Source organism: Girardinichthys multiradiatus, chromosome 18 (assembly GCF_021462225.1).
Source record: "Girardinichthys multiradiatus isolate DD_20200921_A chromosome 18, DD_fGirMul_XY1, whole genome shotgun sequence".
In the NCBI taxonomy this organism is placed as follows: domain Eukaryota; kingdom Metazoa; phylum Chordata; class Actinopteri; order Cyprinodontiformes; family Goodeidae; genus Girardinichthys; species Girardinichthys multiradiatus.
Genome location: NC_061810.1, coordinates 14,128,374 through 14,154,724, shown reverse-complemented (window position 1 = coordinate 14,154,724; position 26,351 = coordinate 14,128,374). Strand labels below are relative to the sequence as shown.

At 39.2% G+C, this 26,351-nt stretch overlaps 1 protein-coding gene across 6 annotated transcripts in view; it reads left to right on the top strand.

The window, feature by feature from the left end:
- rap1gap2a (RAP1 GTPase activating protein 2a) overlaps positions 1–26,330 on the top strand; it is a 126,122-nt gene extending 99,792 nt beyond the window's left edge. For 4 of the 6 annotated variants that reach the window (XM_047391688.1, XM_047391686.1, XM_047391690.1 and 1 more), the window contains 21 exons: positions 4,135–4,170; positions 6,662–6,694; positions 7,338–7,370; positions 8,490–8,711; positions 8,893–8,996; positions 11,196–11,274; positions 12,030–12,083; positions 12,597–12,680; positions 12,785–12,885; positions 13,897–14,026; positions 14,238–14,393; positions 16,296–16,367; positions 18,325–18,411; positions 18,530–18,670; positions 21,261–21,410; positions 21,704–21,816; positions 22,631–22,729; positions 22,852–22,981; positions 23,947–24,049; positions 24,155–24,228; positions 24,433–26,330. In XM_047391688.1, the coding sequence (XP_047247644.1) occupies positions 4,135–4,170; positions 6,662–6,694; positions 7,338–7,370; positions 8,490–8,711; positions 8,893–8,996; positions 11,196–11,274; positions 12,030–12,083; positions 12,597–12,680; positions 12,785–12,885; positions 13,897–14,026; positions 14,238–14,393; positions 16,296–16,367; positions 18,325–18,411; positions 18,530–18,670; positions 21,261–21,410; positions 21,704–21,816; positions 22,631–22,729; positions 22,852–22,981; positions 23,947–24,049; positions 24,155–24,228; positions 24,433–24,441 (2,010 nt within the window). In that variant the 3' untranslated portion in view covers positions 24,442–26,330. Of the gene's footprint in view, positions 1–3,939; positions 3,990–4,134; positions 4,171–6,661; positions 6,695–7,337; positions 7,371–8,489; positions 8,712–8,892; positions 8,997–11,195; positions 11,275–12,029; positions 12,084–12,596; positions 12,681–12,784; positions 12,886–13,896; positions 14,027–14,237; positions 14,394–16,295; positions 16,368–18,324; positions 18,412–18,529; positions 18,671–21,260; positions 21,411–21,703; positions 21,817–22,630; positions 22,730–22,851; positions 22,982–23,946; positions 24,050–24,154; positions 24,229–24,432 lie in introns of those variants that run through there. The other 2 variants (XM_047391691.1, XM_047391687.1) reach the window with 2 other exon arrangements.
- The last annotated feature ends 21 nt before the right edge of the window (positions 26,331–26,351 follow it).

Sequence of the window (26,351 nt, the reverse complement as noted above, 5' to 3'; positions counted from 1 at the left end):
ACAAATTATACTATTTTATAACAGAAGCTCTCTTCCACAGTTCTGAACTACCCTTTCAAATGGAAAAGACCAAACAACCACCACATGTCTGAGCTCCTATGTACATGTAGCTGTCGCCTTTAATCTTTTAATTTATGTGCCTGAAGAAGCTAAACTCTGCAATATATCCCCTAATCCCACAGATAAAATGGCCGAGGTGTGAAGATTGTTATCCCATTCTCTTTTTAGCGTTTCTTTCAATTTCGTGGCCAATACCGTTCATGACTTAACATGAATATGTGTGAATTTTATCAGCCAGCGAGCCAGTCAATCAATCAGTCATGCAGGCTGGGCTGCCAGCCAGTCTGTGGCATCCTCTTCAGGTTGCCATGGGAGATAAGAGATGCAGATGTTGCCTTGGCTCGAGAGAGACAGACAAAGAAAAGCCGGAAGTGAAAAGGTTGGCAAAAAAAGCGAAAATCGAGGACAAATTAGAATGATAAGACACCAACATAACAGAAAACAGGGCAGCAAGGGTAAAACGACAGATATTCAGGATCGTGGCTTCCTCCCACAGTCCAAAGACATGCCTGTTAGGTGAATTGGTCACTATATATATATTAATATTTTATCAGATAATATTTCGGTCTGTTAAGGGTTGTCCTGTGAATACCAGCCCAATAAGGCGGTGGTATTAGGACAAAGTCAAAAGGGATGAGCCAAGCTCTGACATTATTGAACAGCAAAACTCTGCACACACATGGAATGAATTCACACAATTTCTTAAAATACAAGACTTTATTAACAAAAATAAGTCAACTCAAAGTCAAACATATTTCAATCAACAAACTATTTACTATGCTAAAACAATCCAACTAAACTACCAAGCAGAATTAAAGAATAGGGAAGACTAATGGGCTATGTACAATATAAACAAGTTGATTAAAGATTATTGAAAATCATGACCAAAAGAGTGATGCAACATTACTATGCAATGTTTATGTTTGAGAACCAAGGATTATCTTGAAGAATCTGGGAGTGAAGTTAAGTTAGTCTTGGAACCAACTTAGGCAATAATCAGCAAACGTTTAGACAACCACTCACAATGATCAAATATCATAAGATCAAAGATCAGATAAAATATTATTTTAATAAAATAATATTTTAAAGAATGATTTGCTGAATAAAACCAACCTTCTGGATGACCATTTCTCAATGGTGTCTCATTAGCTGCCTTTATTTATTAAAATAATATTTAAATAAATATTTTTAAGGAAATAGTAAAATGTTTAAGGAAATATTTAAAAAAAGAACCAAATCTTTCTGGAGAAATGGGGCTTAATGGTGTTTAGGGAATATTATTTTACTAGATTGAAAACTAACAACCTTTTTGGGTAAATATTCTTTAGCAGCCAAGCACCGGTTCTTAGCTTTTAGCATTTAAAGCTAACAAAAGAAGCCAATAGCTTAGCACCAGAATAAAACACATACCTTTAAAATACTGTTAATAAAAGGATTAAAATGCATAAGCGTGGACAGCGGGTTATGGCTGATCTTCTGTGTTTAAAGTCACCCTTTAAATAAAGTTTGTCTTAACTTTAAAAACACAAAAACACAGAACACACAAACTGAGCACGTGTGCTGAGCAGATAATCTGCTAGCACTAAGAGCGCTGAGTTTCAATACAAACAAAACCAAACTTCATAAAATGAAAAAAATGTTTAGATTATTTCATCCCAAATTATTTCTATCACTCTGCCCAAACCTAACCTCGTATGAACCGTGCTGAGAAAAAGTTGTCCGGCGACGACGAAGTTTGAAGAAAGCTCTGTGAACAAAAGATTAGCTTCAGCTAATCTTTGTAGCTGCTGGGTGGGGCGGCTCACTCTGTGCACCTACCAAACTCCACAGTTACTGCCGTAACCATGGTGATGCGTCCTGTTGTTCTTCCTTTAGGAAACTGCTTCACTCAGCTTGCTGGGACTTCTCTGGAAACAGTTCGCTTCTGCAGATCTCAGAGAGAAAGTCAGCTTGTACCTTAATTACCCCTTTTTATGAATGAATACCGGATACACAAACTGCAATTCATTCGTACTTAACTTAGTGCATTTGACCGCGTGATCTTATGACACTCTTGGATCCAGTTTGAAGAGTTATGTCTGTTTCCCTGCAAAGAGACATTAGCATGCTGTGTCTCTCCTGCCAGCTCCGTAGAGGGGTCCAGGTGGAAAAGATTGATTCATTGGAAAGGTGGGGGTTTTATACGGGCAGTGACCTCACGGGAAGTCCGCTGTTACCCCCCCTTCCTAAGTTGTGCTGGAAGTCGGTAAATGCAATTTATTTTGAAAGTTCCAGAAAAGTTTGTACCGGACTTTATGTTGTAATCCATGGCTGTGGGTCCCAACAACAGTGAGGCATGAACAAAGACTCTCCTCTTTATGCTCTGCTTACTGTACATGAAATAGCTAAAAATTGAGGATGGAGTCTACTCTCTAAGAATTCCTCTCAAACAGCTAAGATGAGTTAGCTCTGAGTTCTTGTAGCTGCGTAACGAATAGTTTATAACGGCACAGCTAATACAACTGCAAAAAAATACAATGTTCACATCTTTATTGCCCAAACACTGTATGACCTACAGTACCTTGCAAAAATATGAACATCCCTTGAGCATTTTCACATTTTGTCAGACAACTTCAAACTTCATCGGAATTTAACCAACACTAATTACAGCATAATTGTAAGTTGAACAACCAATTGTTCTAACATTTTGTTTAATGTTATCTGTTTCAACTTGTTTTTAACATAAAAACGTTATGCTATCATTACCAGGACTACCTCGCAAAAGAGGTGTTGAATCTCCACTGGGATTGTTCCTGGTGAAATAAAATTTAAATAAAATAGAATTTAAAAACATGGGTAAAAGTTTCAGTTTCTATATAGGCAAAGCTTTTAAGGACCTTCCCGAAAAACATTGCAGCTGTAATAGCAGCAAAAGATGGTTCTACAAAGTATTAACTCTGTAGTTCTGAATGTAAAATGTATGCCACAAATTTCTGAGGAATTAAGCTATATTGGCACCAAAAAAATCCTAATAAAATATGTTAAAATTTCAGGTTCTAGTGGGACAAAGTTGGAAAAGTTCAAGCAATTTGAGAACCTCTGCAAGGCACTGTATATTCTTACAAGAGCACACGTTACTGTAACCGCTTCTTAGGAGATACTAAAAAAAAAACGTTTTTTATTTGTCTGGCTGTTTCCAAGTCAACCCATGGAACTGAAGAGCGCCCATCAGTGGTTAATATTAACTGTCTGATAAGAGCTCTGTTTGTGCTTGTGCTTGTTAGCACTAGAGGTCGTGATTATTAGGTTTTATTAGCATACCGTCTTGGAATCAATCTTTGATGCCTGAAACAAAAGCATTTAGAATGTTTAGCTAAAAATATATCCAGGCTTCCCTTGTTTAGATGCTGCAGTTCAATTAATTTCAGTAAGTACAACTTTAGGAAGCATCACCATACTTTTGTGCATTCTCTCAGCAATTCCTTTTTGTGATTTTTTTCCCTGTAACCTGACCTATTTTTACTCAACCAGGAAGTTTAAGTTGGTATCAGGGTTTAACATGTGCATTGTGTGTGTACATGTGCACACTCCCGTGCAAACGCCCACCTATGCACATCATGAGTGCAGTAGAATGTGAGCACCTAAACGTGCAGACCATTATCACCTTCACAGCTTTTCGGTGTGTGGCAAGGTGGAAGTCCCTCCCCTCCGCCCAGGGACCGAGGCGTGCTTGTGTCTGTGTGAGTGTGTGTTTGTGGGCGTGTTGCCTTCAAGGGAAGTAGTTTCTTATCAGAATGTGTTCAGGGGTGTGAGAGCCTGCTGCCCTTCCCTGCCCTCCTGACACTGTAAAGTTGGAGAGTTCTGTTTGTGCCTATCAGAGGGAGACCTTTAAATTCAGGCTGTCAGGGTTTGCCGTTCTGTGTTAAAACACCTGCGAAGGTGTGAATTAGGTACGGCAGAAAAGTAATGACTCGGCTGATGTACATACCTGAATTTGGGTTAGGTGTCATGAATATTTATTGCTTTTCTAACTGGAGTTTGACAGCTCTTATAGCTGTTTAACATGTTTTGTAATCTATTTATTTTCTGTTTCAGTCTGCAGATTTCTTCGATATGCTGGAAAAGATGCAGGTAGAAAATGTTTTTTTTTCCTCTGCATGTTTCTTTCCTTTGTGTTGTTTGCATATCTTGCCTTCTTGTTTTCATTCTTCCCTTAGAGAGTAGAGGGAGACTTTGACTAAAACTACTGAACAATAACCTCATTGTTTCCATGCTGACTTGCCAAGTGGCATCTTTCTTCTCTTTTAGCCTGCAATGCCTACTAGATATACTCTTTGTCTTTCAATCTCTGTCAGCCTGCAGGGGTTAAGTTTGTTTCTCACTTTGAATGGTGTGGATGCTTTCAGCAGAGAAGAATGTCTGGAAAGATCTAAACAGACATTTCTCTTTCCCTGTCAGAAATATATTGATTTTCTATTTCTTCTGAGCAAAATTGCTTCTCTCTCTCTCTGTGACCACTTTGTGTCCTCTACAGGCCCCCTAGGGCATGGGCTTTGAGTAGTCAGAGGACAGATGGGGGTATAAAAAAGGAATAAAGAGGAGAAGAATGGGGGGCAGTGGCTTTCAAAAGACAACAATCACTATCAGGGAGGAAAACACAAGGGTGTGTTTTTGTAGGTTAATGATAACATTTTCAAAATGTGAGCATATATATATATATATATATATATATATTTTTTTTTTTTTTTTTTTTTTTTTATCCAGTAAACAACAACCTTTTATTGTAAGTTGGATGTTTTTTGTGGTATATTGATAGCCCATTCAGCAAAAATGATATTGGGAGGATCTATTTTCGTCTAATTTGAGGTATGGCTGAAAGAGAAGTAAAAAATGTAATTTGTGTTGCAAACATGAGTATGACTTATTTCAACATTTTACAGCTCAGTACTGTGTGCCAGTTAATCTTTTATTTGTATTAATTGATTTCGAAACATAATGCCGTGCATTCGTAAGTGTGGACTGGTACTTGTTTTTCCTGTGGTGCAGTTTGGAATAACCTTCCTCCATTTCAGGAATTTAACTTAAAGAGTAAAAGATTAATTAAAAATTATTGTCATAAGTGCACTAAATAGATGTAAGGCAACTAGGCAGTATTTATTATATGTTTTGCCTTATAAAATTTGGTAATTTTCTATTAATCCTCAAAACTGTTCTTCATGCAGTGAACATATTGGGAGTAACTCTGGATAATGGCAAACATGTGCATTAACCCTTTTTGACAATGCACTCTTTCTATCCATGAAGAACTTAATAAATATAACCAACAATTGACAATGTCTAAAGGTTGCTGATTTTCCTGTTTTTCTTTGCGTTTACAACTTCACATTCTCTGTTTTCCCTCTTTGGCTCCTGCTTATTCTTTTGTCTTCTTCAAATGTATCTCTTTCTCTGTGACTGGAGTGGAAATTGCAGCCTCTTAGTAGCATCACTGAGATCAATCTCATGAGTTGCCACTCATTCTCTAATATCATCTGCCCCAGTAACACACGCCTAAGGAGACAGAAACACAGACAAACAGGACCTAGAAAGTGTAAACATTTAGATTTCGGGGGTGTCTCTTTCACTAAGACTTGGTTACTGTGATCAAGGTTTACCAAAATTCTATAAAAGTTATAGTTTTCAAATTGTTCTTCATATAATTCCTTTCAAATAATGCTACAGAAAGTAGCCGAGTTATCAGAGTTTTCTGTATAGAGCGTAGAGTACTGCCCCTCTGCTTCATCCCTACCTGTTGTGCACACTGCTGGTCAGCTGGCTGAAAGGAAGCTATTACACTTTTAGCGGTTGCAAAAAATACAGACACTCATTACTTTAAAAGCACATCTACCTATCTCTGATCATTTAAAATGGTTTTAAATCTACAGTAGGCAGGTGACTGCAGACTGATAAACAGGTTAATATATTTACAGAGCAAAACTGTACAATATTATAGTATTCAACACAACAAGAACCTTAAATATTATGATTAAATTTAGTGCCAGTTTATTCTATAGTTTTATTTATCTCTATGTTTTAAAATCAAAATCCAAATAACATTAAATAAATGTCATAGATAGCATTATTATAACCGTATCGCTTTACCAGCAATATAAGGAACTTTGGCTTTTCTGTTTGAAATAATATACTGCTTTTCAAAATTTTTGTATGAAAACCATGATATTAAGGGTACAAAACCCATTACAGTGGACGAATGTTTATATAGATATAGATATAGATTTGTGTTTCTATGCATACTATAACACTATGTTTTCTACAAAGAAGAGCTTTAGACTGCATCTTGGTGCTACTGTGGCCCAAATGACAGTTAAAAAGCAGCTTTACCTCAGTCTGATTTTTACAGAGGATGACTGTCCATTACCTGTGTGCATGTGTGTCACTGTTTGTGTGTGTGTGTGCAAGAGAGCTTATGAGCAAATATGACTCACTCAGCTGTCATCTGGCAACAGAGAAAGTGAGGCTTGCAAACAAGAACATTGTGCTTCGGTCACCTTTTAAAGGAACTGAACTTTCTTCCTGACCTTTGTGTTTTTCCACCCTCATGCTGCAACCGGACTGTAATAAGGTCCCCAAAGCTGAAGACGCCAAAAAATGGAAGGTGTGGCTGACCGGACACTTGGTTTATGTTATTATATGGACTCCATTTGTCAGTTTTCTACTCTCCATCACTGCCTCATGGTGCCCACTGCTTTGCTGTGCTTGTTCTTCTCTCACCTGTCTGAACTCCCCTGTGTGCATTTCTTCAGATTTTTCTCAGAGCTTTTTAAAATCTAGAATCATTGACCCCCTGGTCCGATTGATTACCAGCTGAATGAACTCCAACTGTCAATTGATCCTTTGTGGCCTGCCAGTATCCTGGCTCCTGCTGCTGCAGAATATAAATGACCATCTGTCTATAGCCCTGCATTCTCAGGGGGGCTGCTGGACTTCCATGGTGTTTAGAGGTCATACACTAATGCAGCAGATTGCCAAAGGCACTAAACAGCTCTTGACCTCAGGTATTGTTGAATCAAAATAGCTCTGGCATCAATAAGTGGGTGACAGTCCCTCACTGATTTTTGCTAATGATTCAGCTTGTTGTATCATTGCCTGAAAGTCCATTTGGCATTATAATCTGTGTTACTCTTTTGTGCCTGTTTGTGGTTGTGCTTGCACCTTCAACAGTGTGGCAAAAACCTGTGGGGTTCAAAAAGCTGAAATCAGTTCTTTATAAAAAGGTGTGCATGTCTTCTCTGTTACAGGATGACTATATCCCTTACCCACGGATAGAAGATGTGAGTCATTTCTCAAACACACATTTACACCTTTCTGATATGCAGCCTTCAGCTGGAGGTGGTTTGTAGCAGAGATACAGTATTTAAAACCTGTTTTATGCTTTTCTAATCTCCAAAGTGGCTTGCAAAAGTATTCATAGTCCTTAAACCTTTCCACATTTTGTTGCATTACAACCACAGACTTCAGTGTATGTTAATTGGGATGTTATGTGATAGACTAACACAAAGCAAAGAAGGTGAGCCTCTGACCCAGCCTCAAGGCTTTTTCGACTTCTTAAAGATTTTATTTCTTTATTGCCCTCTATTTAGCTACACTTGTCTTCCCATAAACTCTCAACCAGTTCCTATCTATGCTAAGGAAAAGCATGACACAGCCACCACCATGTTTTAACATGGTAACAGTGTTATCGGGGAGATGTGTAGTGTTAGTTTTCATTTTTGGTTCCTTCATACACCACCTGCTAGGACCAGAGCACCCACTTCCACATGTTTGCTTTGTCCTTTGTCCAATGTGGCTTGTGGCAAACGTTAAATGAGACCTCTTATGGCTTGAAATAATAACAATTTTGCTCTTGTAACTCTTCCATAAAGGCCAGATTTGGGGAGTGAACAACTAATAGTTATCATGTCCACACATTCTTCTAGCTGAGCTATGGATCTATGCAGCTCCTCCAGAGATACCATGCCTTTTGGCTGCTTCTCTTCCTCATGGTCTCCTGTCCCAGACCATCTGTTTAGGTGAATGGCCATCTCTTGCCAGCTGTTAAGTTGTGCCATACTCAGAACAAGAGCTCTGTGGGATGTTCAAAGCTTGGGATATTGTGTTATAACCTAACCCTTGTGCAGTTTTTCTTTATAAAAAAATTAAGAAAAAATGAAAGCCATGTATTATTTTCCTTTAACTTCACAATAATCTGCTACTTTGTGTTGGTCTAGTCATGAACTCAAATTAAAATACATAACATTTTCGGTTTTTTGTGTCAGAATGTGAAAAACTTCAAAGGGTCAGAAGAGTTTTGCAAGGCATTAGCTTTAGCTTGACATTAGTTAAGAATTTCTTTCATTTCATTCTGACTATCTCTCAATCCTCTTTCATTTTTCTCCACATTAATGTTACAGGTCTTAGAGAAAGGTGGTCCATATCCCCAAGTAATCCTGCCCCAGTTTGGGGGTTACTGGATTGAAGATGCAGAGGCAACTGCAGGAACCCCTTCCTCCTCTGAGTCCAGTTTCTGTGAGGAGGAGGATGGAGATGAGGGCATGAGCCCTGGCGGGGCGCATAGCTACCGTCTGGAGTGTAACAGCACAGCTCGAGCCTACCGCAAGCACTTCTTTGGCAAGGTTAGTGTGTGTGTGTGTGTGTGTGTGTGTGTGGGTGTGTGTGTGTGTGTGTGTGTGTGTGTGTGTGTGTGTGTGTGTGTGTGTGTGTGTTTGCACAAATATCAGTTGTACTATGTGTTTAGCAGGGCAAGTCTGCTGTTGTCTTTAACTTTAGTGTCTCTTCCTACTTTGATTCCTGCAGGAGCACATGAACTACTACTGCACGGGCAGCAGCATAGGCAACCTCATCATGTCTCTGAAACACGAGGAGGCTCAGGGCCAGGAGTTTCTGCGTATAATGCTCAGGTACTATAAGAGAACGGATCTGTCATTAAAATTGCATTCATTTGAAATCTCTCTTCTCTGAATCTGCTTATGAGTAAAGACAGAAATTCCTGCTTCTGTCCAGTTCACCAAACCATCACTCATAACTAAATAGCAAATGTCACAAATAGACCTTCCTTACATATTTTTCCATCTTCAGTACCATAAAGTAGGCTACTTGAGGCATGATTTGACAGGTTTCCACATCTGTCTTTGACTATCTTGTGTTTTATTTTGTTATCTTTTACATTTGTCCATTTAAAATTGGCTCTAATAGGAGATGCACAGATCAGAGATTTTTTGGCCAATTTCTGGTTACTTATTTTGTGTAGTTCAGACCTGTTGATATCAGCTTTAACCCACTGTGATTTCTCTTTATAAATATAAGTAATGGCTAAATATTTTCCACTTCTTAGGCTAATTGAACTTTCCTAACTGTTTGTTAAATAAAAAATATTTTTTCAAGTAAATTCCAAAGTTACAGATAGGTTTACATCTACATCAGTGAAAATCAACAAATACAGTAAAATCCTCCAGGTTTGGGGAAGGAAGCATCCTTTAATAACACCAAACTAAAAGGAAATACAGCATGTCGCCTTTCCTTTGTAACAAGAAACACTATGGTTCTATGCACCATGTCACAGGAAATTGCTTTTAATCTATATGATCCATTCAAAACAAATCTGTCCAAGTTCATCTTTAAAAGAAGAAAGAAACACTGATTTGAAAACTTTAAATCATTTCTATACAGGAGCATTAACCAGCCTTTCTGTAGCTAATCATTAATTATTATTATTTATTGATTTATTTATTTGATATTTATACATAGAGTAGACATCGTGTGCGTGAGGGAGCAGTCAGTGTTACATAGCTCTGTAGGTATTTCAACATTTCAACATATTCAAAACAAGGACAAAATGATCACATACTGTAGTTTACATTTTAACGTTCTTAGCATTTTTTTTTTATCATTATTAGCATGGTTAGCAAGTGTGACGTGGTTAGCAATACTATTTGTATATTCCCTGAAGAGTTACTAAACCGTGGGTCCTCAACTCCAGTCCTAAGGCCTACTGTCTCCAACACACCTGATTCAAATGGCTGAATCCCCTAATCAGCAGCTCCATTCAGGTCTGCAGAGGCCTGGTAATGAGCCATTCACGTGAATCAGATGTGTTGCAGAATGCATGCATCTAAAAGTTGCAGGATAATAGCTCCTAAAGACTGGACTTGGACACCCCTATAGTAGACCAATATGTTAACTGTCAAACATTTCCTGACGCATCATGTTTCACGAGAGATAGAACTGAACTATTCAAAAGAATAAAACAAAGCCACTTTTAGACTTTACTGTAATGTGTTCAGCCTCCTGTAATCTGCTGATGTCTAACTCTCCGTTGTAGCCGCCTGAATGAACAGCCAACCAGCCTCTGTAGAAACTACTGTTTCCTTTCTACAAGCCTCGCCTCACTGATGCGACTTTGAGTCTTCCCCTCTCAATAACAACTTCCACACTAAAGAATGTTCTTGTCAGTACCACCTAGTAGTGCTTGGTATAGTCTGTTTTCTGAAAAAGACATCTAGTTTTCAAAAGGCTGATCTGAAATTACCAGTCAGATGTAAAATATAATAGTGATTCTCATCATTTGTCAATTTCCTCATTCATCTATTTAAATTATATAAAAACTATCAGAAAGCCCACTATAAGAAAATAATTCTCAGCTTATTGGATAAATTCTCTGTTTGTCGGAGTCACCACCAAACGTCTCTGAATCAGATAAGCCAAACAGGACAGAACCAGTAAGAGGAAATATTACAACATTGTTTACGGTTTTCATTTGATTGGGTTTGTGGTTCAGCAATGCTCAGCTTCTTGCTTTTAAAAAAGAAATGTGTCATTTTCTACACTACAAAAAAAACAAAACACTATATTTTATGTTTTTGCTTGGTCACTGTCTGGATTTTGACGTGTTAATCTCCAGCTTCCAGTGAAAATACCTATAGAATTACATTTAGATTTGGTGTCCGTCGTCCAGTCAAGTTGTTGAGATTATACTCATCAGAGGAACTGCATTTAAATTCAGTCTCATCTAAAACTTCATAGGTTCTAAAATTATTTTAATTGGACTCATTTTTGACCAGCCCTCTAATCGGAGGTCCACTTCTTCTGCTTTTTTGTAGATCTCGGATCAAAACAGTTCATGACAGGATCTCTTTAGCTGGAATCAGTCAGCTGCCCAGTGTGCCTCAGATTGCAAAGGTAATAAAAAACATTTTTTCTAAAGTCTGCATTCTTTTTCTTATTAATACAATTACAAAATTATGGTCTTCATTTTGCCCTGCGATGGACTGGCGACCTGTCCAAGGTGGACCCCGCCTCTCGCCCATAGACTGCTGGAGATAGGCACCAGCTCCCCCGTGACCCACTATGGAATAAGCGGTAGAAAATGACTGACTGACTGGTCATCATTTTATGAAGGATCCTTCTCTGTGCCATAAAATAAACCCTAACCACTAAATAAAAATGAGAGAAAGAAATGTAAAAGATCAAAATATGTGTTATAAAATGTAAAATAATGCAGAATAAAAAACTTGTTAAAACAATTCAATTCAGTTTTATTTATATAGCGTCAATTCACAACGCATGCATCAAGGCACTTTACAAAGTCAATTCTGTCAAATTGTAGAAAATCAAGTTGTAGAAAATAATTTAACAACAACAATAATATTATTAATTTATACATCACTTAAGTTCAAGTAAAAGCCAGACTGAATAGTTGAGTGTTTAGTTTGCTTTTGTATATAGAAGCCATTTCTATAAGTACAACTCAAAAACATGGCACCATGAAAGTATTTTGTTAAAGGTTCTGCATTGAGAATGTTAACTGAGCAAAAGGAGGTGAATCAAAACACATTTATACTCTATAAGTCAGAACAAATACTAGATACTGTAAAGACACCATGTGTTTATGACTTTCAGTTAAATTTGAAGACATTCATTTTTCTTTGTTTCAGCTGCTGTGTGACGATGCCACAGGGCTGAGGTTCAACCCAGTCCTTTACCCTCGGGTGAGTTTGTGACCTCTTACTAACGGCAGGTCTGCAAATTGCTACGTGAAAAACACTTTTCCATACTGTCTGACCCCTTACCATAAAGACATCGCACTCTGATTTATATTTCACCACTGATAAACCCACGTTCTTCCCAGCTCCTGTTTAGTAAGCTAATTATTTAAGTAACAACTGATGATGAAACAACTTTCAAAAGTTGATATGAAGGATCTGCTGCTCCTACTGTGTGCTCGGTGATGGAGCGTGCTTTCAGCCTGCGCCTTAGGGAAGGAAAATATGCCATCTGTGTCTCCGTATGCAACAGATAGGGCTTTCGGACCACCGCCGTCACTAGGGCCCACTACAGTTTGTCACATATTGGCCTTATGTAACATGGACCCAATAAAGCTGCCCTGGAGACACATTGGAGCACAGGAAAATATGTTTTCCTAATGGCTTTACCAAGGATAAGTTGTGTAACAAGTTGAAAGAAACCCCACAAGAACATGTTTGTTTTTAATCCTTGTACAGGCATCTCAGCTAATAGTGGGTTATGATGAGCATGAAGTGAACAACACCTTCAAATTTGGAGTCATCTACCAGAAATTTGGACAGGTGAGCCATTTTTTCTACACAGCCGTTCACCAATCAAACAACCCTCTGAACATATATGGCTTCATCTCCCTTTTTTCTGTGTGTTTGGTGTGTTCTTCACTCAGACATCAGAGGAAGAGTTATTTGGGAACAACGAGGAGACACCTGCTTTCAAGGAGTTCCTTAGCATCTTAGGAGACAACATTGAGCTCCAGGATTTTAAAGGGTAAGAGCTGGAATAAAAGTCTGATTCAATAGAAGAAAAATGAAACTGGCATGAGTATAACACATAATCAGGAAATAGAGAAAAGGCCAAATGATGATGGAAAAGAAAAATACATGACTGCATTTCAGTGGAAGTTATAAGCAGTGTTTGATTACTGTAACCTTGTCCTGCTGTTTCAGACTCAGCATGTAAAGTGGCAAAAGTGCTTAGTGAAACAGATCTGAGGAAAAAAGTGCTACATGGACATGTAATCCGAGCTTTGGATCCTTTTTAAATTTTTCTCTTGCTGGGCTTCAGTATACTCTTACACCTTCCCTTTTAAAGCCTCAGGGTTAGGGAGAATGAAAGAAAGGCTTGCAAATGAAATAAATAGTCACTTTTGACAGCTCATTGAAGGGAAGGTTCAGGATTGTTGAAGTAGGGTTCTGTTGAAACATTATAAACTGTTAATATCTAACCTGAAGTAGATCATTTTCTTATTTAGTATAAATCCATATTAGTTGGTGCTGGAGGCAGAGAGTAATGTTTAACCCAAGAGGGGCTGAGACCACATTAAAACAACTCTAGTCTCAAACATGTCATAGCAGTTTAAGCAAATTCTGTTTTAGGAACCTCCAACCCACTGTTGTGTTTGCAACGTTTAATATGTGTTTAATACGGTTTCCAGTCAGAGTATCCATCTGATAAAAATGAATGTGACGTAAAAAGCAAACAGAGTTTAGAGATATAGGTAACTACTGCTTTATTGATTTTCCTTCTTTTAAGTACTAGCTCTGATTGGATTTGCTTCACATGATCAATTGTCTGTCCTATTTCACGCAGGAAAAACATTCGTGTCACACCATGCCTACCTCTGATTAAAGTGTAAATAACATGTAAATCGTTGGCTTCATAGCATAATATTTGCCAAAATGTGCCTTAGGTGCAAATTCTGAACGATCCCTTTGTGAAGATAGACTCATGACTGAATGTTAGATACAACACATAACACAGGCTTTGATGACGTTCCAGGTTCCGCGGTGGGCTGGACGTGTCTCATGGACAGACGGGATCTGAATCCATCTACACTGTCTTCAGACACAGAGAGATTATGTTCCATGTTTCCACTAAGCTTCCCTTTACCGAGGGTGACGTGCAGCAGGTACCCAGCTGGAATATTCTGGCTACTTAAGGGATTTAACAGCTAAGTAAAGATGTTTTGAGTAGCAAACTGGTCAAGTGTGGCACCTGTCAATAAAATGATCTTTCCTAATATAAAAAGTAAACTGGATGAAAAATAAAACTTCCTGAAAAAATGTTCCCTCTTAAAGGGTGAGGCACATAGTGACTGTCTACTGATCCTTCCTCCTCAGCTCCAACGGAAAAGACACATTGGAAATGACATTGTGGCTGCAGTCTTCCAGGAAGAGCCCACACCGTTTGTTCCAGACGTGATAGCCTCCAACTTCCTGCACGCTTACGTTCTGGTCCAGGCCGAGAACCCCTGTACAGATCATACAACCTACAAGGTACAACCTTTGAGTTGAAATGAGTATGACGGACAGCTTCCAGTGTGGTTTACTTTCACTGACTTGTACACAGCTGGTACAGAACTACAATCATGAGAAAAGCTAAGTGCACACCATGGCAATAATTACTCTCAGGACAGGTTTTCTCTCTCTTTTTCGGTTTCTTACAATTATATAAAGCAATTTCTGAGGGATCCTGGCACAGCCTTTTAGTCAGGTTGAGATTTGGACTTTGACTGGGCCATTGCAACTTCTTGATTCCTCTTTTCACCCCTTCTATTATGGATATGCTGCTGTGATTGGGACTGTTTTAGTCAACTTTCACTCAAGCCTTAGTTGGCTGACAGATTGCCCTATGTTTGGCATAAGAATACTTGGTACACAGAGGAGTTCATGGTCAGTGAAATAAGGTTTTTCTGTTAATCTACCACTAAACAGTAGCTGAACCAGGTGCGTTATAGCTGAAAGACATCTAACTTGGAAGATGCAGCAATGAGCTGGAGCTCAGTGACCAATTTCAGCTTCAAGTGTACAAACTTAACAAAGACAAATGTTCTGACGCCACCTGTGTCGTCTTCAGAGTGAAATGTGAAAACACAATTAAAGAACATAATTTAAAACAGGGCTGCACGGTAGCACAGTTGGTAGCACTGTTGCCTTGCAACAAGAAGGTCCTGGGTTCGACCCCTGGCCTGGGGTCTTTCTGCATGGAGTTTGCATGTTCTCCGTGTGCGTGGGTTCTCACTGGGTACTCTGGCTTCCTCCCACAGTCCAAAGACATGCCTGTTAGGTGAATTGGTCACTCTAAATTGCTCTTAGGTGTATGAATGAGTGTGTGCATGGTTGTTTGTGTGTTGCCCTGCGAGGGACTGGTGACCTGTCCAGGGTGTACCCCTCCTCTTGCCCATACACTGCTGGAGATAGGCACCAGCTCCCCCGTGACCCACTATGGAATAAGCGGTAGAAAATGACTGACATTTAAAACATCCTGAAACGGATGTACAAGAATCACTGCAGAGATGGTTAAGTCACATTGCAAGACTTAGTCAAACAAAACACAGACAGAGCTGACCAAAGTGTTCACTGCCTACACACCCAACACTTCTCCACTCAAACAAATGTAACATCACACACTTACAAAATAGTATTATATTGTGAGCTTAAGTTCATGGTCAATTCGTTGACTGCAAGCTGCCTGGGTCTTGTGGTTTCAACCAATCCAAACCATCACCCCTCCACTACTGTGCTTGACATTATGTGCTGATATGCTTTGGTTTTCACCATACAGGGTGATGTATATTATGCTTAAGTATACTGTGCTCTCATGTGTCCAAATAGTTTTGTTCCAGAAGTCTTGTGGTCCATTAAGGTCCAACTTTGGGAACCTGAGTCATTCTTTCATATATGTTTTGAGACATAAGAGGCTTTGATCTTTTTTCTAATTGCCATAAATGTTAACATTTAACTTGCCAACTGAGGCCTGTAGGATTTGAGATATAGCCCTAGGGTTTTTTGCTGTCTGTTCCGAGGAAGATTGGCTGCTTTCTTAAATGTTTGACATTAGTGAATAACCTTCTTCAATGTAAAATCATGGACTTCGAATTGTATGTAAACGCTCTTATAACTCTTCCCAGAATAATGGGCAGTAGCAGTTGCTTATTTAAGCTCTGTTGCTGATGTCTGTCCTCCTTGGAGTTGTGTTAACACTTGAATCCACTATGGAGGTCATTGCACTTGCAGCACCTAACTGGTGTTTTTACCTTAAATTTTATGGAAGACGTAAAGGTGTGCGTACTTTTTTTTTCTCAGGATTGTATTTTGCTTTTTTGTATTATTGTCAGTGATTGGTCAACAATGCGTTGCTATGCTGTCTTTGTGACCTTTCTAAATGTGTGTCATCAGGTGTCTGTTACAGCGAGGGAAGATGTTCCACCTTTTGGGCCTCCGCTGCCAAACCCAGCCATCTTCAAGAAGGTGAGCGATAGAGTTGATCTTGATATGTAACATAAATTAAGTTAAAATTTAAAAGCATCATTATCTTTACTTGAATAAAGTCTTGAGACATGCAGCAAATTATGAATATTAGTTGCACTGAACACTAATTTTTGAATGTCTGGGCACCATTAAAGTGCTTGAAAACATAATACTGGGCTGCAACTCTGCATGCCTATATTGTCCCAGTCACATTTATGTGGACTGACCAGCCTTAAAGGAATACCTTTTTAAATAGAGTACTTGGTTGATTACCTACAACAGACTCCGAGTGATCTTATTATGGTGAATCAGGGTGAATTTCTGCTGGGTAAGTTATGTTTACAGCTAGTCAGAAGGGTGAGCATTTAGGAGAGAAAATAATCAGATAAAACTCGAAAGTCAGAGATTTTATGCTATAACGTAATTGTGTGGATTATTACACCACATTAGCTCTGTGTGAGACACTTACTGTGTATACATAAAAGAGCACATTGCAGCATACATAACCATTGACATTATGTAGGTGAGGCCGGGAAACAGTTTCAAATTGAGCATTCATTTGAGCCACAATGTCATTTATGAGCTTTGAGCAGCTTTAGAATGGCAGAAGTTTGCTTCTAACTGAGCTCTTTCCTTCTTAGTCTTTAGTTTAAACAGTCTGAACTGTCTCTTCAAATCAAACTAATTAGGGTGAAGTAGATGGTTTTTAATACAGATTTTTAAAAATGTCCTTTAAATAAGATTAGATAGAAATAAATGCAAAACTTTTCTGTAGTTTACTTTTTGACAGGGTTTAGGCATGAGCAGAGGAGTCATAAAGACTGGAATGACCTGAAGGAAGGAGGTTGGTAGCAGTACAACAAACATGTAATATTAAAAGGTAGCTTTAATTATTATGGTGGATTGGTGTCACTTTAGGTATCTTATTTTAAAGAAAATATAAAACTATAAAATGAATTGATTTTCTTATAATTTTACTATTCAATAAAAAATGACATTCCACCTTTCTTGAGCCTGATTTTAAACCCGGTCTCCCACATTCGCCTGCCACCCAGCTCACACTACCATCAACGTCAACCTCAACGTCCCTTCCCCAAGGTAATCTGGATGAGCTTGAGCACCAAGAACCAAGATTTGACCACCAAGAGGAGAAGTTGTAGTATCTTGGTGTCTTGTTCACAAGTATTGGTGTCTTGAGGCAGTAGATAGTACGACAGACTGGCTTAACTAAAACACAAAGCTCTTGATTTACTGGTCCTAAGTTCTGACCTTCACCTGTGGCTATGAGCTGCCACTCCCCTGCATTGGAGAGTCATTTGGATGGATGGATGGATGGATGGATGGATGGATGGATGGATGGATACTGAATTTTATTTGGTAAAAGGTAACAGGGCTGTTTGATTTAAAACTTTCTGTAATTACTAAAAAAAATATTAAACACAAAATAGTTCAGTTAGTTAAATTTCCACCTTGTCAACAATTGTTTATTTAGCTATTGATCGCCTAAGCTATAAATAATTTAGATTATTATTAAAAGAGAATGAACTATATACGGTACTTTCTAAATTCAAATACCCAAAGAGCTTTGTGCGTGTTGTTCCTTTTTCAGTTTTATGTCTCATGGATTGTGTGTAGTTTTATTATTTGGAGTTTTTACATATTTATCATTTCAACTGTACCAAGAGTTTTTTATAATTAGTAATTTATGGGAATTTTAAGTGTAATTTTAAACAATTGTTTGTTGTTTTTTTTTTTTTTTTTTTAAAAAGGCCTGAACTAAAATTTACCTGCTGCTATTCTCACTAAAATGACTTCCCATTTAAGAAAAAGAAGATTTGAAGATTCAGAAGCTTGCTAAAACACAAGACTAGATATAATTGCACTAATAAAGGTCACTCTTCTTCATTCCTTCCTCCTCATTATTTACCTTGTCTTTTTTCTGCATCTTTCTAATCAGGGTCCTGAGTTCCGAGATTTCCTGCTAACAAAGCTGATCAATGCTGAAAACGCCTGCTACAAATCTGACAAATTTGCCAAATTAGAGGTGACGCACACCACACACTCAAACACCACAGCACGCCTCCAATTATTTTTCAGCTTTTTCCAGCTGCCTGCAGACCCTTGCCTAAACTACCCTTTGCGTGCCGCTGAACTTGTTACAGGGACGCACACGAGCCGCCCTGCTGGACAACCTGCACGATGAGCTGCACAGACAGAGCCAGGCGGTGCTGGGACTCGGGCAGGTGGGGGAGGAGGATAAGCTGGAGAACGGCGGACATGGGGGTCTGCTCGAATCGTTCAAGGTGACCATGAAACCCAGACAAAAGGCAATCTTTTCCCAGCTCTGTGACATTTTTTTTTATCACCCTCATTACACCACCTGTTCATATAAATGTCACGATTCTGCGAGATAGTTTAAGGTGCGAAACTATTGTTATCACAATTGGTACTGCTTTTCTTAGTCCTCAAGGACTTAAACCCTAGATAGAGAAATGTACTACAGGTCCTTCTCAAAATATTAGCATATTGTGATAAAGTTCATTATTTTCCATAATGTCATGATGAAAATTTAACATTCATATATTTTAGATTCATTGCACACTAACTGAAATATTTCAGGTCTTTTATTGTCTTAATACAGATGATTGTGGCATACAGCTCATGAAAACCCAAAATTCTTATCTCACAAAATTAGCATATCATTAAAAGGGTCTCTAAACGAGCTATGAACCTAATCATCTGAATCAACGAGTTAACTCTAAACACCTGCAAAAGATTCCTGAGGCCTTTAAAACTCCCAGCCTGGTTCATCACTCAAAACCCCAATCATGGGTAAGACTGCCGACCTGACTGCTGTCCAGAAGGCCACTATTGACACCCTCAAGCAAGAGGGTAAGACACAGAAAGAAATTTCTGAAGGAATAGGCTGTTCCCAGAGTGCTGTATCAAGGCACCTCAGTGGGAAGTCTGTGGGAAGGAAAAAGTGTGGCAGAAAACGCTGCACAACGAGAAGAGGTGACCGGACCCTGAGGATGATTGTGGAGAAGGGCCGATTCCAGACCTTGGGGGACCTGCGGAAGCAGTGGACTGAGTCTGGAGTAGAAACATCCAGAGCCACCGTGCACAGGCGTGTGCAGGAAATGGGCTACAGGTGCCGCATTCCCCAGGTCAAGCCACTTTTGAACCAGAAACAGCAGCAGAAGCGCCTAACCTGGGATACAGAGAAGCAGCACTGGACTGTTGCTCAGTGGTCCAAAGTACTTTTTTCAGATGAAAGCAAATTCTGCATGTCATTCAGAAATCAAGGTGCCAGAGTCTGGAGGAAGACTGGGGAGAAGGAAATGCCAAAATACCAGAAGTCCAGTGTCAAGTACCCACAGTCAGTGATGGTCTGGGGTGCCGTGTCAGCTGCTGGTGTTGGTCCACTGTGTTTTATCAAGGGCAGGGTCAATGCAGCTAGCTATCAGGAGATTTTGGAGCACTTCATGCTTCCATCTGCTGAAAAGCTTTATGGAGATGAAGATTTCATTTTTCAGCACGACCTGGCACCTGCTCACAGTGCCAAAACCACTGGTAAATGGTTTACTGACCATGGTATAACTGGGCTCAATTGGCCTGCCAACTCTCCTGACCTGAACCCCATAGAGAATCTGTGGGATATTGTGAAGAGAACGTTGAGAGACTCAAGACCCAACAGTCTGGATGAACTAAAGGCCGCTATCGAAGCATCCTGGGCCTCCATAAGACCTCAGCAGTGCCACAGGCTGATTGCCTCCATGCCACGCCGCATTGAAGCAGTCATTTCTGCAAAAGGATTCCCGACCAAGTATTGAGTGCATAACTGTACATGATTATTTAAAGGTTGACGTTTTTTGTATTAAAAACACTTTTCTTTTATTGGTCGGATGAAATATGCTAATTTTGTGAGATAGGAATTTTGGGTTTTCATGAGCTGTATGCCAAAATCATCCGTATTAAGACAATAAAAGACCTGAAATATTTCAGTTAGTGTGCAATGAATCTAAAATATATGAATGTTACATTTTCATCATGACATTATGGAAAATAATGAACTTTATCACAATATGCTAATATTTTGAGAAGGACCTGTATGTGGCTGAGCACTTACACCTGAGTGTGAATGTAACACCCTGAAGGCTTCATGCTTGTGTTTTTTTTTCCTCTTTCCCTTCTCTGTCCTTTTTTGCCTACATTTTCCTTGGTTCACACTTGTAGATTAGCTGATGTTAATGGGACCAGTCGGATGTGGGGATGACAAAATGTGTGAATACTGTGATGATTTGGCTTTCTTACTTTTTGCAGGGATTGTGGACAGCTGCTTTGCAGTTTCTGCAGACAGTCCCAGGGGGAGCTATTCTTATTGATTTCATTGCACTGGCAGTTTATCACCTCTCTGTATTACTGTAAATGAATGAGGAGATTATAACACAACAATAAAACAAAACATTGTCCTGTGATGTGTTGTTTGTGTTCCTGCTTTCTAAGAATGAGGTTTTCAGAAGAGTAGATGAAATATTTGTTGGAACAGTAATGCTTTAGAAAAGTGTAGGATCAGGTGTAAAAAAAAAAAAAAAAAAAGAAATTTTCCATGTAATCAGCGCTATAAAAAACTGAAACACTAGTTTCTAACTATGCTACCCAAGTCTTCTTCGATGAAGAATGCTGCCATCTGGTGGATATTATTTGTAATTACACAGAATTAAATTTAATTTAATTAAATATAATGTACTTTTCAACTTTATGCCATTTCTGTCCCTCCACGTCTTTCCCTGCCAGCAATCTTTTGTCAACCAATCTGGCCCTATTTGTTTATGTTTGCCCTTCCACCTACTCTCTCTGATTCACTCATTTTCTGCTTTTTTCCCATTCTAGAGGGCCATGCGTGTCAGGAGCCACTCCATGGAGACTGTAGTGGGTTCTCATCGTCACCGGAGCCCTGGGGTTGCAGGTGGGGTCCCTGCCAGCCTCAGCGGAGGGGGGCTGCCACAGAGCACCAGTGAATGTACAAAGAGCACCTTCACCGTAAGTAAGCCAATGAAAAAGAGTCAGAGAGAAAAAAGAGATCAAACTGTTACCAAGGGACTAACAGGGCTTTCTTTGTTACATGTGCAAACCTGCAGAACTTTGATTGTCAGGGTGGGAGATTACCTGTTTGACAGAGTTTCCACATAAATATTAATTAGATATGAGTACTGTTGTTCCACCATTTATAGTCAGTAAGGTTTGGTCCAATTAGACTTTTACAGCTGTTTTATTTAGAGTAATGTTGAACCTTTTTTAAAAATGTGCCTTAATCTGTCATCTGTGATCTTCAGCCTCCAGTAGTGTCAGCCAAATCTCCTCTGAAGAGCCCAGTGAAACGCCGTTCAGGCCTCTTCCCACGTCTCCACTCCAGCACAGACACCCCATCAGACAAACACACACGCAGGTCAGTTCTTTCCGTTTAATGTCTCTACATTTTCTGGTTGATGCCATCCACTATCTACAGTACCTTTTGGGTGGATTTATGTGAAAGACTAAGAAAAGGTAACCCATACTTGTGAAGCAAAATGATTATTTCTCTTTTTACAAATACAAATCTGGAAAGTTTTGTGTGCATTTGTGTTCAGCCATCCTAAGTCAATACTATTTAAAAGCACCTTTCACCGCAGTTATAGCTGCAAGTCTTTTGCAGTATGACTGCCAGCTTTGAGCATGTAGAGACGGCTATTGGAGAGCACCTGGGAACATAGACTTTCAAATGGTGTTGTTCAAATTAGGTTTAGACTTTGACACGTCCATTTTAACACATAAATATGGGTTGATCTAAACTCTTTTATTGGCGTTCTGACTATTTTTGGGGGGAAATTGTGCTGCTGGAGGGTGCACCTCCATCAAATGCTGTAATAGATTGTATTGGAGAGTTGCCATCTGTTATGCTCCATTGATCATTTTATCAACTCTGACCAGCCTTTTCCCTACTGAAGAAAAAACATATTCTGGGTAGATGCTGCCACCACGTTTCACAGTGGGGATTGTGTGTTCAGGGCAACATGCAGTGTTTGTTTAGGCATGTAGGCAAAAAGGTCCTTCGTGTGTGCTGTTTCTGTTGGAATGTAGCAAATTGTACATAGGACTTATATTCTATCACAAAATCTCCCAAAACTATACATTAGGTGGTTGCATTGTGACAAAATGTGGAAAGGTGCAAGCAGTGTGGCTTGTAAGAGTAGATCTTGACTTTAGTCATGTTTTGTCTGCAGCGACCACAAACCAGCAGAGATCTGTCCTCATTCCCAAGAAGTGAGATCAGAGACATCATCCAATCCCAGCTCACCCGAGATTTGCCCCAACAAAGACAGGTCGCCCAGAAGCTACAGTTTAATTTAAAATATATATTTGTGCTCTAGAAATAGCTAAAGGCTAATTTAAAGACTGTTGTCTTACCCACATGTTTGTCCCCCTGTTGTGCTTCCATCATCAGGCCATTTATTAAGCACAAGGAGTGCAGCAGTGCCAGCAGCTGCAGGCCCAACATCTCCCGCTCTTCGTCTAGCACCAGCAGCTTCAGCAGCACCACGGGGGAAACAGAAGCTCTGGAGGAGCTGGAGACAGTGGGTGGAACGTTTAATTTTAGCCATGTATATTGTGGAAAACAATACTTTGAAAAAAATGTTATGAAAATACACATTTGTAACAAAGCAGGAGGTTAATAGTGGGAGAAAGCTTTTGTAGTTGAAATAGTCTAAGAACTAAGAAGTGAATAATAGTGGGAAAGTATTGGCAGCATAAAAGTAGAATTAATGCAGATCTCATCTGTTTTGGATCAAATGTTTTTCTCGATCTGTGTGTGTGTTGTAATCAGAACGTCTCTTGTAAAAACAAAACCTTTATATGAGCATTTTAATTCCTCTCGGTTTGCTTGGCTGGACAACAGATGCCAGACTCAGAAGGTACTGTTACACATTTGCGGTGGTCACATTCTTATTGGCTCTCCAAAAAGAAACCTAATCCATAAAAAGGGGAAAACAGAAGAAAATATGTATTTTATCTTCAAAGCCAAGGTTAGTTATTATCACTTTAGCAAATATGCATGTTGCTTTTTTGCAAAGAGTTATATTTGAGGAAAGATATGATTTTTTCATGTCTACAGTCATTCTTTAGATGCTCCTTTCTCTCCATCTTTCTGCAAAGTCAAACAACCATTTCGAATGTTATCTACTGATTAAATGGCCGCTATGAGTAATGATCATCCCCATAAGTTGCCTTCAGAGTTGGTGAAGTTAAACTATTAAGGCTAATTTATTAAACTGTAAGTATTCACAGCAATCTAAACACTTTGATTTCAGTTTTTTCTCATTTATTTCAGTATAATATAAATCAAGTGATAATTGCCTTTTCCGTGCAAACAGTCATTTTAACTCAGCGTTCAGCAAAGTTTCTGCTGAAAACTTTGCAACGTTCACTTTGCCTGCAGGAAGTCGGCTTCAACTTGAGGTTTTGGTTTGTTCCATCAGGCCTCTTCATTCGATAATGCGCAGTGCCTTTTCCTTTTCATGTTTTTGCTATTTCCTTATAGGTCGGCCATCCGTCCATTACGTCCTCCTCTGCCTTCAGCCCCTCTCTGAGCATTGACAGCCAGGGATCGGGTACGCCTGTCATCATGTGTCGCAGTCCAACAGGTAAAATACACATTGGATGTAACAACAACAGTACCAGCTTAAAAAGAAAGAGTTTTGCTTGTTTGTTTTCTGTATAATCCCATCACCTTCCCTTACATTCTGCAGATGGGAAAGGTAAAACATCACCCAGGTCAAACTTGAAGTTTCGCTTTGACAAAATGAGCCACTCATCCACAGCTGTAAGTGTCAAACTGGTCCCATATGTTAATTTGTGTTTATCAATACACATTTGGAGTATATTATCACATTTCTAACACAGACGTTTTACAATAAAAAATTGAAATAGGAGAAATATAACATAGTGGCATGGAATAAGAAGAAACTCCTGTTTTTAGTATTCTGTAACATGACTTTCAATCTTTTCTCTCCTTTGTCTCTTTCAGTCTGAGTAGATTTGCGGAAGGAAAAAGCAGCACACTTTCCCAATGAAAATGCAGTATGAGACTAAGAAAGCTGATGAAATCACAACAATCACCAGAAAAGGAGAAAAAAAACACCTTCATATAACCATAACCAAAAGGCTAAACTGACTAGAGCTGCACCAGACACCCCGCACTCTATAAATGTACTGATATAACTGTGAGTGTCAGAAGCAGCAACTTTAAACTGCTTGAGTCGAGCTGCAGTATAACTCTTATTGTCCCTATCACTTGAAGGTCTTGGCATGGCTGTAAAACTGTGAGTGTAGGCCTGGCTGCAGACTGCGCCTCAGCTTTTTCTTAGACATCATCTTTCATACAAAAGTATACGTTTATGACTGAACTGTTAGTCCTCATCCAAAAAACTGTTGAGAACTCTGTGGAAATAACTGCAGACAGCAGGGTGTTCCTTTTACCTTTATCCTTCAATGGTACGTCTCCAAACAATTCCTCTTTTGCTTAGAGAAAAGAAACAGTAAGCAGAGACTCTCACACAAACCTATTGTACAGTTCACATAGTAGCAAAGCCTTGAGGGTGGCAACACTGAAACTGTGAAGCCAAAACTTCTTCGCTATGAATGTTTTAGTTTTTTTTAGGAAACCGCTATGATTTTTGGAGGCGCTTTTGTAACCTTATTAGCCACTGCATTGTGTCCACTGCACTATAAAGATGTCTCCCAGCAAAGCATTTCTGTATCTGTAGGGGTGACCCCTGAACCCCTGGTTAGACCCAGTAGGAGAGACATCCAGCACATTTTAGCCACAAGCTTATTTTTGCCAAAGCTGCGCCTCACAATCTCTCCAAAGCCCTTTTTCTCTGCTCGTGCGTTCAGTCTCTCACCATGTGAGAGGATGAGAGGTTCCTGGATCTGGTTACAGCACAGCTTGTGGAAAGCCAAACTACACCCACATTTGCTGAAGGGAAAAACAAGACATTGCACTTACTGAAAAAACCTCATTGTACCTCCCATTGAAGCTTGCCAGCTCGGTGTATCAGCGCAGATGTTTGGTGGTGCTTTTGTTTTTTTAGCAGGGAAGGCTCCCCCCAGGGCCGTGAAGTTTCCCAGCGCGGGTGCTGATGAAGACAACTTAAAAAAGATGTTCCACCGGATCTTTGAACCACCTTTTAACACTTTGAATGTGAATTTCAGTCTTGCTATCTTGTGTTGTATGCTAATGGTTAGGAAGGCTACGTTGAAAAGCTAGTTTCTCACAAGCACAACGGGGGCCATGAGTCTTCTGTGATCTTCAGCTAGCTACCCACATATTAGCATTAGGGGCAATGACTTTAATATTCACATCTGTGTTTTTAGTGTGACCAAACAAGAAAGCCTTTGAAGGAATATCGTATTTCACTGCACAGGAAACTATTTTTGAAGTTGAAGATGGCTTAGTAGACTAAAGATTTAAAGTTCACCCACATTGCAACGTCTTCTGCGATTGATATTTAACATCCTAGTAAGCTGTGCTTAATGAAGTTACTTGAAAAGTACCTTTTTTTTAATATACCTGGACTAGCACAGACGTTTGGGATGGGATGGGCCACTGATTACCTCGTGTAAGGAGAGAAGAAACAGAAGAAGCAGGAAGTTGTGTTTATTATTTAGTTTGGAGCAGTGTTGCCCAGAAATGCCCTGCAGCCTTTTTCCTCTGTTGACATGATTAATTTATTATACAAATTCTTTTGCATTGATGTCATGTAAAAAATAAAATTACTGCAGAATATGTTAATTAATTAAAGTGAAATGATTAAAGGAAAAATACATTAATTTAACAGATGTCTAAATAACGTATATGTATATTGGGTTATGTAACGTGCCACTGAGAGTTTATTCTACAATAAAATGTTGTATTTTGTGCCATATGTGTTTTTACTTTTTGCT